This window comes from Wyeomyia smithii, chromosome 2 (assembly GCF_029784165.1).
Source record: "Wyeomyia smithii strain HCP4-BCI-WySm-NY-G18 chromosome 2, ASM2978416v1, whole genome shotgun sequence".
Classification (NCBI taxonomy): domain Eukaryota; kingdom Metazoa; phylum Arthropoda; class Insecta; order Diptera; family Culicidae; genus Wyeomyia; species Wyeomyia smithii.
Genome location: NC_073695.1, coordinates 259,073,856 through 259,086,002, shown reverse-complemented (window position 1 = coordinate 259,086,002; position 12,147 = coordinate 259,073,856). Strand labels below are relative to the sequence as shown.

At 40.0% G+C, this 12,147-nt stretch overlaps 1 protein-coding gene across 5 annotated transcripts in view; it reads left to right on the top strand.

Moving 5' to 3' along the window:
• The window catches only part of LOC129722940 (phosphatidylinositol phosphatase PTPRQ), a 55,818-nt gene that overhangs the window by 37,634 nt on the left and 6,037 nt on the right, over positions 1-12,147 (top strand). For all 5 annotated transcript variants that reach the window (XM_055676811.1, XM_055676810.1, XM_055676809.1 and 2 more), the window contains exons 6-10: positions 68-227; positions 295-651; positions 716-1,057; positions 1,117-1,590; positions 1,655-2,328. In XM_055676811.1, coding sequence (XP_055532786.1) covers positions 68-227; positions 295-651; positions 716-1,057; positions 1,117-1,590; positions 1,655-2,328 — 2,007 coding nt within the window. The remainder of the gene's footprint in view (positions 1-67; positions 228-294; positions 652-715; positions 1,058-1,116; positions 1,591-1,654; positions 2,329-12,147) is intronic.

Here is a 12,147-nt window from a genome sequence, read left to right as displayed (position 1 = left end):
ATACTTTATCTTTAAAGCTTTGATTTGTTGGAACGCCCAAAAACTTGAATCTTTCTTAACATTATAGTTCACCGGAAGTTTATTGATCGAGGACCCGAATGCAACGTACACGGGAGTGGTCACCTCACTGAATCCGTACACCGAGTACAACTGCACCGCAAGGATCGAGAACGCTGCTGGACTTTCCGATGAACCCACTTCGATCGAGTTCCGAACCGATGAAGATTGTAGGTAGCGCAGTAGGTTTCGAACAGTGCTGACAGTTTGAAATTGTGTAACTTGGTTCCGATGTAGTTCCAGAGCAACCCCGCAACCTGACGCTTATCGGCGGAAGTCATTCAATAGAACTCAACTGGGAGCCTCCTCTGGTGAAGAACGGTATCATCACCCGATATCGGATCCATGTAATATCGAGCGGAGCCGATTATCCGAGGCCAAGTTACTGTGAACCGCTGGAGGAGTTTAGCGAAACTTTCGATTATTATCACGAAGAAGATGCATCAAAGTTCGGAGGTCATGGTGAACAGGGATTGAAATATACTGTAGAACATCTGAGACCATTCATCAATTATGTGGTCCAGATAGCGGCGGCCACGAAAGCGGGGCTCGGTCCGTACACGGAGATGTTATCTGGGCGAACTTTTCCAGCCCGTGGGTGTAAAATGTAGGCTGATAAAATGAACCAGCTTTGCTTAAGTTTACGTATTTTTTTCAGAGCCTGACCCTGTTTACGAGTTCGCCGAATATAATGTCACCCTGTCAGTTGTGGACGAGCCGTACAATTCATCTGTGTTTATTTCCTGGTTCTTGCCGTGTTACCTAAATGGTCATCTTCGAAGCTTCATGGGCCAGTTCATTGGCTTTAGGGCAGGTTTGGAGCACGCACTGGACTGGAGCTTGACGATTGCAGATGGCGAGGTCATTAGTGATAAATATACTTTCGTAGAGCATCGCTTGGAACCGGAGTTCCAATACAATGTTTCTATTCTGGTGTTTGTAAATGATGTGGCCAACCATAGCCACCCGAAGTTCCTTTCGTTCGAGTCACCAGCAGGAAGTAAGAGTAACGCAACAAGTTATCAAACATTCTAATGGTTATATTTCGATTTCTTTTAGTACCCGTGATTAAAGATGACATCAATTGGGGCACTGTGGACGTAATGGAGGCCCCAAATCCAACCCAAACGGCGAAGATAAGTTTGTCGCAGGATATTTTCGACTCGCAGGTCGGAAGCATACGACACGTGGCGTTGCTGCTTTCTGAGCGGCGCTGCCAGGCGGATCCAATTCCAAGCAGAAATTTATCCACTGGATGGCCTGACCTGTTGTCTTGGTCGCAGGTATTCGGTATGCATTGCACTGCTCAGTACCAGACGACACCACAAGAGTGGAGCCCCGTTCAGGTGGTTAGTACGAATCAGCAGACCCGCGAACAAGCCCCAGTTGTGTATGTTATCGGAAACGAGACATGCGAGGATCGGCAAGGCTACTGCAACGGGCCTTTGAAACCCGGTACAGAGTATGCGTTGGTTGTTAGGGTTTTCACCCAGAGTGGTTTTAGTGATTCAGCTTTGCAATTTTTTCAGACAGGTATAGAGACGAATTTAGTGCATTCGAGAAGAATTTTAAAATTTTATGAATATATCAATTTCAGACTCTTTAATCCAGCTAACCCTCATCGTGGCCACAATTTTCGTCTGCCTGCTGGTGGCATTTATGCTTGGAATTATAGTTCTTTGGCATCATCATAAACTGGTGGCAGATACGCAAGTTGCCGTTCGCTCGCCGAATGATGAACCAGCGGATATACCGCTGAAAAGTTTTTCCGGGATTTATGAGGAGTTGATTCAATCGAACAGGGAGAAAATTATGAAGGAATATCAATCGATCAACTATTTTTCCGAACAGTTGCTCAATGACCGTTTCTTCGTGGGAAAAGAAAACGAGAGAAAGAACCGATATCTGGGAATTATGCCGTACGATGGTAATCGCGTTCCGCTTGATTTTGACGATATTGTGGGCGATGAGGATGAGGAAGTGAATGATTACATTAATGCGTCCTTTATCGATGGCTACAAGTACCAGCGGGAGTACATCGCAACGCAGGGACCGAAAAAGGAGACAACATTCGACTTTTGGCGTATGATTTTGCAGTACGAGGTGGAATCGATAGTCATGCTGACGCAACTGGTGGAAAACGATAAGATTAAATGCTATCAGTATTTTCCGCGCTACAACCAACAGGCAAGCTTTCGGGATGTGACGATCAAGTGCACCCAAGAGCTGAATTTGACGTTCTACAAGAAGCGGCTGCTAATGGTGACGAGAGTGAGTGTGAACAGACGGCAAAATATTGCCCTCAATCAAAATATTTCAAAGTTAATACACTAAGGTCGCTTTTTACGCGTTTTTTTCTACGCGGGTTTCTTTTTACGCGGCTTTTTTTACGCGGTTTTATTTTACGCGGATTCCGGAATTCACGCGGTTTTTTTGTTACGCTGATTCCGGAATTTACGCGGTATTTTTTTTGCGCGGATTTCGGTTCCCTTCACTAGGAATGCAGAATTACGCCGGTTTTTTTTACGCGGATTCCGGAATTTACGCGGTTTTTACGCGGATTCCGGAGTTTACGCGGTTTTTTATACGCAGACTTCGGAATTTACGCGGTTTATTACGCGGATCGCGGAAGTTACGCGTTTTTTTTTACGTGGCTTGTATCCCCCGCGGAAAAGGCGACTTTAGTGTAGTTCAAATATTTAGACTTGAAGATCGCGCAATATGTTCTAGTACGTGTAGTAGAAAAAAGTAGAAACTCAAATTGAATTCTGGAGTATTTTGTGATGAGGTTGTATGTCTAAACGTAAACAAAACGAGTGAGAGTTATATCCCTTGTACTTCACAAGCACAAATCATCTCTCACTCGTTTGGTTTACGTTCAAACAAACGACCTTATCATGAAGTTAACTCTAGAATTAATATAGCAACAGTTGCTTAACACTGGGATTGAGTTGGAGACATTTTAAGTGCAGTTTTTCATCTCGACGGACCATTTTTTTAATTTACATATGTTCTCATTCCCGATATCCTACACTTTGTTTCAGGTTTGTTTCCTCATGTTTAACTGATAAGTTTTTATTTTCATATTGGTTTTATCTGCCAATCAAGTCCTATCTTGTAGTTCCGTTAATTCTTATTGATTGTTTTTTTTCACCTTGTCTTATACAAAAAATTACAACAAAGATACAGAACCTCAAAGATACCGTCCCCGGGATTAAACATATTATAAACATATATTAATTCCCGAGTAATTTCTCATGATTCACTATAGTTTCTTATACACAAGTGTATTTGCTTAGATTATTTGTTTAAAATATTGTTCTCTTGTTTGCTTAACAAAAAAATTAGCAAATATTCGCTTTCTTTTAATGTAGTTCTTTGCTAATGTTTTCTCTACTAACTTGAATTTAAACTTAGTTCATACTGAAATTTGGTATGAGCAAACTACAGCAAATTGATTTCAGTGTGTCACTTCAAATCACATGTTTGGGCTCTTCAAGTCATTTTTCGTGTAACTTTCGTTGGGAGGTTTCATTACTTCAGATACGGTGATACGGTGAACATGGTAGCTTGTGTACCGCTAGTGCCTCAATTAAAAAGTTTTTTTTTGTGTGAAATCAAGTGCTTCAGGTGATCTAGTGCTAGTGATCCGACGGCCAAATTGGATACCTAAACGGATAAGTAGAAGTGTCTTTGCATGCTTTCGATTTATTCGTTCTTTTATTAATTTAATTTGTGTCAGCGCCGGCCATCGCGTCTACATCACATAGACGCTACGGCTGCTGTGTGAAATATTCATTGTTATATTTTTTTATTGTTCGCTGCCTTTTGCCTTTGCCGTTGCTGCTGGACGAGTCCAGCCGGCGCACATAGGAGTATTTGACTCAAAAAGCTGGCCAAAAGTCCGACATACAAAATACATGATTTCCATTATTTTGTATTGATTTCAGTTGAAACATACCCTCGTGCTATCCCAGATCTCATCGGTGCCTAATCACATACACCAAATGGTTATATTTCAGAGTTATTCCACAGGTAATTGATCAGTTTGAAAAATACGTGCGGGTAGCATGTAAAATTGAAAAATTTTATTAAATAGTTTTTTTTTCTCTCACGGGACATAATGTACAACATAAGTAGAATGTTTTGCAATATTTAAAAAGCTAAATGCAAAAAATAATCCCAGATTGTTTACGAAAAACGTGATAGTGAAAGCCGACCGCGAAAAATCCATAATATTGTAAAATTAATTTTATGATTTTGTAACCTTCCGGGAAAGTCCCGTCAAAACTTTATTTATTAACAGAAAGGTCAAAGCCTACTTAATATTTACGGAAAGAAAAATCTTCCTCCTGGTTCCTCTTTTTTATTTTATTGACGTTTTGATAAATGAAGATTTATATGAAAATGGTTCTTTTGGTAGGGGTAATTAATATGTGACAAAACGTGAAAATGAGTTTTGATCAAAATTTGCGTGGCGTACTTAATGGATATCACCTTGTTATGTACTTTCTCTAGTTTTATTGGTTGATTATACGAAAATAACACCTTTTTGATGTAAATAGATCCAATTACTACCAAAATAGAGCAAATTAGACTTTTGCGGCGGTTGTTTGTGCGTTTGATATGGACTGTGCAAAATGTGGTAATATAGTTAGTGTTAGCGATGATCCCGTTGTTTGCGTGGGTAAGTGCAAGTCTCGATTTCATCGAGTTTGCACACCGCTCACTAAAATAGCGGCGAAAGTCGTTAACGATAATGAGAATATTGTTTTTAAATGTGCTGCATGTTTATCGGCCCAAGATGATGTTTTGCTTGGTGAGATGACAAGGATGATGGGTACTTTGTTATCTATCTCTGAGTCGCTTACAAATACCCAAAGCGAAATCGAAACCAAGATAAACATCGCGGTTGCTAAATCGATCAGCAATTCTCTTCGTGAGAACATGGCATGCATTGAAGCCAATGTTGCCAAAAAGCTGGAAGATTTCAAACTAGACGTAATTGAAAATATTAATCGAGAGAAAAGTGTGCCAATAAATAGAAAAAGATCTAGAACTGAGAGAACGGTTTACTCTGAACTGGACTCTATTGCCAATAAGGAAAAAAATATTTCGAATAAACATGATGAAGCGATTGAAGACGCGATTATGCAAGATAACGAGGTTTTTTTCTAAAAACTCTCCGACATACGCGAATGTTTTAACGGGATCGATTGGAAATACGGTAAATAAATTAAAACGCGCTGAAAACCGTAAGACTCGGCCGGTCATTGTGATTAAACCAGTCGAGTCTTCTCAATCTAGTTGAGACACTAGAATTTTTTTGAAAGAAAAATTGGATCCGAAAGTACACAAAATTAGAAAATTTAAGAACGGGAGAGCTGACTCGATAATTGCTGAGTGTGCAATAGGGGATAATATTGAAGACGTGAAAAAAACATTGAAAGCAATTTAGGTGAAAGGTACAATGCTGTTATTCCTACAAACGCTAAGCCAAAATTGAAAATTGTGGGAATGAGTGATCAATATTCCCCCGAAGTCTTCATTGACTTATTGAAAAGTCAAAATGATGGCAACGGAATCAATGAAGTCGAAGTTATTGCGCAATTTGAAAATTCACGCTTCAAATACAATGAGTACACTATTCGTTCGCTAACTGGGCTGAGGGCCTAGCCCAGTTAACGAATGTCGCTCGCTAACTGGGCTGACATTTCAAATGTCGTCAAATACCGAGGGATGTAATGGCGCTAGGCAAAGTCCCTCAGCGAAAATTGGAAAATGTTTCATACAAATACACTAAAAATCCTGATTGATGCACAGAAAATGAGAAAAAATAAGTTGTTGGCCTTGCGTGTGCTTTATTCGAACTAACCGTTGCCTGGAAACATGTTCTTTTCATAAAATGTTTATTTTACCTGGAAACTAGTGGATGGATATCTTATGGATCGAATATGTGATGACAACCAAAACCATTGAACTGAAAAAATCAATCTCAATTTACAATTCATGTACCCCTATCTCGTTTTGACAACAATACGACAAACGCTGATTTTTGACGTTCATCTGCTTTTTAACTGGGCTATAGCCCAGTTAGCGAACGCCCAGTTAAAAAGCATCCCAGTTAAACAGCACCCAGTTAGCGAACAGTTACTGTATAATACAATTGTTGAAGTTGATAGGGACGCATTCAACCGCCTGATGTCTGCTGGTAAAGTAAGCATTGGGTGGGATCAGTGGCGTAGCTATAGTTTGGTGGGCCTGGTGCGGCAACAAAAATGTGGGCCCCCAATGAAAATGACTGGGCAGATTTTTCATTCATGAAAGGAATTGAGAGAAACAAGAAAATTTGTTTTTTATACTTAGTTATTCCGTTTTCCCCAAAATCGAAAATAAGGTTAATTTAGATACTCAGTTTCCGTGCTTTTCCATTGGGAAAATCAGACCTCGCTCTGTTTTATGTTAGAAACACAGCAACACAGATAGGGGAACTATTCCATTATTCATCTCAGCCCATAATTATAAAACGAAAACTCAATTGAAAACTCAATTGAAAACTAGAAAAAAAAAAACGCATATTTTCCAACTAAACCAACCAACTAATCCATGGAATAGTTTCTTATTAGTCCACTTTAGATATCTCATGAAGCAGAAACCTCAAAAATTCACCTAAAATCTCTGAATTTGTTATTATAGTCAGGCATCTACACTGAAAAACTCGATCATATAACCAAGGAAACGAAATCTACCCATTGCTTTATACGGCTACAACGAGATCCGTTCAGCAGCCAACCACAGTTTTTTTTTCATCATTTGTGGACTACATTTTGTATTATTCACTAAACAAAATCACTCACTACACTAAGAATACATTAATTTTCAAAATGTTCACCTTAAATTTCCCAAAACAAGCTTTAAATTTGAATAATTCCGACATAATTGACATAAATCGACAGCACTGCAGTGGATATCTAGAATACCAATTTGCGCGTAAATAACTACAGCGGATACCTCGGTAACCTACTACGACGATATGCGGCTACGTTTATTAACAAAGTGATTAACTGTGTGATGAATATGCGGGCGTCGTGAGATGAATAACTAAGCAGTGGTTTAGGTTTTGAGATGAGTATGGGAAAGTTGTGAAAAATGGTTTGTTTTACAAAATTCAGGATAAAACTAACTAAGTTTAAAAATTTTCATTCATGGGCGATTCTATGAGAGCATGCAATCATATTTTGTTTATTTGTTCAACAATTTTGTGTGAATCTGGTGTTCGCTCAGGCATTCTTCGTGAACGTCGGCCTAATGAGATGAATAATTAAACAAAAACTCTAGACAGCGTTTTCAGCATCGCAAAAAATCGCTCCTTTGTTACGTGTTTCCACGTTGCATCGAATGTTTTCTGCGATCGGGAAACATTCAACTTCGGTGTCAGTCGAATCACAAATCATATTAAAAATGAACATCGGTATCACGTTTACTCTGTCCGTGTGGATCACGAGGGCAGAGTGGCGAGCACAAATACATGAAGTTGAGTTCAGATGGGCATGTTGACCGGTTCGGTGTTCGCAAGATTTTGGGGCCCCTTTGAGTGGTGGGCCTGGTGCGGACCGCACCAACCGCACCCCCCTAGCTACGCTACTGGGTGGGATAGGTGTTCTGTTCAAGAGGCCATTTATGTTCTACGTTGCTTCGAATGTGGAGAATTTGGTCATAAAAGCACAGAGTGTGTTAATTCCGAAACATGCTCTAAGTGTAGTGCACAGCACAAGACATCGGAATGCTCAACAACTGATTTTATGAAATTGTTTAAAATCTAATAAAAACTTCAATTTAAATTTGGACGCTGAACATCTAGCATCTAGTACACAGTGTCCAGTATTTCGGAGACTGTTTGAGAAAATAAAGAGCAACATGTTGTTAAGTAAATAGCAGCTGAAGAAAACGCAATGTGAAAGGAAATTAGAAATGATACATCTGAATATTGCTGGTTTATCTACAAACTAGCTGACCCGGCAAATTTTGTCCCGCCTATTTTAGTGTTTAATTCAATAATTTTAAACATTTCAAATTCATTGATTCCTTGCGATTTGATTATATCGTTTAAAAATGATTGGTTTTATCGGAATGACAACATCCTCGACTTTTGGCTATCGTACATGACCTCTATTCCGGATGTTTATTGGGTGCATTTCAGTTATTTTCGTTTTTTTTTCAGAAACTGAAAGTGGTCATCTTCTAATTCAAAATGGTGTCCAGGGTCAATGCTTCTCTACATCATTTCCATATGTAGTAGTATTCGGTTATTTTCGGCTGTTTCCCAGAAGTTGCCATTTTTCAATTCAAACTGTTGTCTAAAGTCAATTTATAGCTCTTTGCATCATTCTGGATCCGGTGATACTCATTGGGTGGTATTTGGTCCTTTGGGCAATTTTTCAGGAACCGTAAGTACCCATCTTGGATTTCAAAATGGCATTTGTAAAAAACTTCTGGCCTCTGAGCGTAAATCTGCTTAAAGGAACACTCATATTGGGTGGTATTTGGTCATTTTCGGCTGTTTTCCAGACACCGGAAGTCGCCATCTTACAATTCAAAATGTTGTCTGAGGTCGATTTGTGGCTTCAGTGCATCATAACAATCCCGGAAATATCCATATTGGGTGGTATTTGGTCATTTGCCTCTATTTTTCAGAAACCGGAAGTCGCCATCTTGGATTTCAAAATGGCATTAGGAGAAAATTTTTGGCCTCTGGGCGTCAATCTGGTTGAAGAAACACTCATATTGTGTGGTATTTGGTCATTTTCGGCTGTTTTCCAGACACCGGAAGTCGCCTTCTTACAATTCAAAATGTTGTCTGAGGTTGATAGGTCGATTTGTGGCTTCAGTGCATCATAACAATTCCGGAAATACCCATGTTGGGTGGTATTTGGTCATTTGTCGCTATTTTTCAGAAACGGGAAGTCGCCATCTTGGATTTCGAAATGGTATTTGGAGACATGCCAGAAGAAGGAAGGGTATCGAATCATATGGACACGTTTGTTACACCTAAAAACATTCACCTGCCAAATTTGGTTATATTCGCTTGATTGGTTCTCGAGCTGTGCGAAATTTGAGTTTCATTTGTATGGGACCCCTCCCTTATAGAAGAGAGAGGGGTGTCAAATCATTATGGATATATTTGTTACCCCTAAAAACAATCACCTGCCAAATTTGGTTCCGTTTAGTTGGTTAGTTCTCGAGATAAGCAGGAATTTGTGCTTCATTTGTTATGAACCCCTTCCTCACAGAAGAGGGAGGGGAGTCTAACCACTATGTTCATACTTGTTACCTCTAAAACCATTCACATACCAAATTTGGTTGTATTTGGTTGATTGGTGTTCGAGCTGTGCGAAATTCGTGTTTCATTTGTATGGGACCCCTCCCTTGTAGAAGAGGGAGGGGTGTCAAACCATTATGGATATATTTGCTACCCCTAAAAACATTCACCTAACAAATTTGGTTCTATTTACTTGGTTAATTCTCGAGATGTGCAGGAATTTGTGTTTCATTTGTATGGGACCCCTCCCTTCCAGAAGAGGGAAGGGTTTCGAATCAACATGGACATATTTGTTACTCCTAAAAACATCCACATGCCAAATTTGGTTTCATTTGCTTGGTTAGTTTTCGAGATATGCAGAAATTTGTGTTTCATTTGTATGAGACCCCTCCCTTCCAGAAGAGGGAAGGGTGTCGAATCAACATGGACATATTTGTTACTCCTAAGAACATCCACATGCCAAATTTGGTTTCATTTGCTTGGTTATTTTTTGAGATGTTCAGAAATTTGTGTTTCATTTGTATGGGACCCCTCCTTTCCAGAAGAGGGAAGGGTGTCGAATCAACATAGACATTTTCGTTACTCTTAAAAACATCCACATGCCAAATTTGGTTTCATTTACTTGGTTGGTTTTCGAGATGTGCATGAATTTGTGTTTCATTTGTATGGAACCCCTCCCTTCCAGAAGAGGGAGGGGTCTCAAACTATCTTAGTCACCTTTCTCGGTCCCTAAAACCCCCATATACAAAATTTCACGCCGATCGGCTCAGTAGTTTTCAAGCCTATATGGAACAGACTGACAGATAGACAGACAGACAGACAGAGCTGCATTTTTATATGTATAGATTATGTTGCTTTGCGGCATCTAGTGGAAACAACACGTCCAATTTTAGTATTGCTAGCGGAAACTCATATAGTGGAAACTGATGCATTTGATCAGTATAGCATTCCGGGTTACAAAGTTGCTTTTTGCCTTTCACATTCCACTAACGCAACGCAACGCTTACGCAGCTTTTTCCAAGATTCGTACCAGTTCGTCGCCAAGAATGTCACCTCCGTGGACCAATAGACGTCTTCGTTATTTGAAACAACAACGCTCTAGAACTTTGAGGCTCTACTTAAACAACCGAAATTCCGCCACCAAACAGAGATTCATTGAAGCGAGCACCAAATATAAATTTTACAACAGAGCTCTCTACGGACGGTACGTAATGCGAATGCAAAAAACCTTAAAAACTCAGCCAAAACGGTTTTGGGCTTTCGTTAGTGAGAAGCGGAAGGAACATGGTCTGCCTTCAAGCATGTTTTTGGGCTGCGAAACCGCGAGCTCCACTCAAGCAATATGTAATCTGTTTGCGAAACGTTTTGCTAGTATGTTTGATGATGCAGTATGCAACAATCAACAAATTGAGAGCGCGCTTGCCAATGTCCTTACTGGTATGGTTTCAATGCACTGCCGTGATTTTAATAACACAGATATCCTAGCAGCTGTTAAAAAATTGAAGTCCTCGAAAACGCCTGGACCAGATGGAATTCTTTCGACAGTTTTGATAAAATGCGCCGTTGAACTGTGTGCGCCATTGAAAGCCATATCTAACCTGTCCTTATCACAAGCGCTATTTCCAGAATGTTGGAAGAAGTCGATTATGTTTCCAGTTCTAAAAAAAGGCAATAAAAGCGACGTATCTAACTATCGTGGAGTTACCTCACTATGTGCTGGTTCAAAGCTGTTCGAGATACTTACGATCGCAGGACTCTTCCGGGCAGCAGAGTCATATATTTCGCATGAGCAACATGGATTCTTCCCTGGCAGATCCATTGTAACTTATCTAACTCAATTCACATCACTGTGCCTCGCCTCCATGCCACAAGGGTAATAAATCGATACAGTTTATACCGACCTGAAAGCGGCATTTGACAGAGTTAACCACCGTATCCTGCTTGCTAAGTTGGACCGGCTTGGTGTGTCCTCGAACGTTGTCCACTGGTTCGAATCGTATTTAAGCAATCGCCAACTATCTGTCAAACTGGGTTCCGTGGAGTCAGCAGAATTCGTTAACCGATCAGGTGTTCCGCAAGGCAGCAACTAGGGGCCACTACTATTCACCATTTTTTTCAACGACGTCTGTCTAGCACTACCAGAAGACTGTAAATTACAAAAGCAAAAAGCGGTTTTCGTCGGAAAAACCCTGCTAGAAGAGATTAACGCGCCCTGGAATCTCAATAAATTGGATGTGAACGTGCTGCCACGTTCACTGCGTCAACGAAGCTTTTTGAGGCTCCAACAACATAGGACGGTCTACTCACAAAACGAGCCTATTCGAACTATGTGCGCTCTATTCAATAGATATTATTATTTGTTCGAGTTTCATGTTTCTTCACTGTTTTTAGTGATCGTGTTGCAAACTTTTATGTGCAGATATAGTTCTAGTCATTGGTTTTTAAGTGTTCATTTAGACTGTTTGTCCGATGAATGTAAACAAATAAATAATAATAAATAATAAATAATAAAAGGTAACTTCCTAAGAAGTTGTACCTAGAGGAAGCAAGAGCTCCGCAAGAGCAAAGCAAATGCTCTGAGCTCTCTGGTTCAGATTTGCAGAATCGGCAGGTGTCGTTCAACACTACACCGATTTTTTTCAAATGATAGAAAGCGAGACAGTGTCCGCTAAGGAGTCCCGTGATTATCCGTAGTTCACTACGATCAAGACTAAGTAACATTCTGGCGGTTCCAGGGTTCGGATAGAGTAACTTTTTAGCTTGTCTACAAC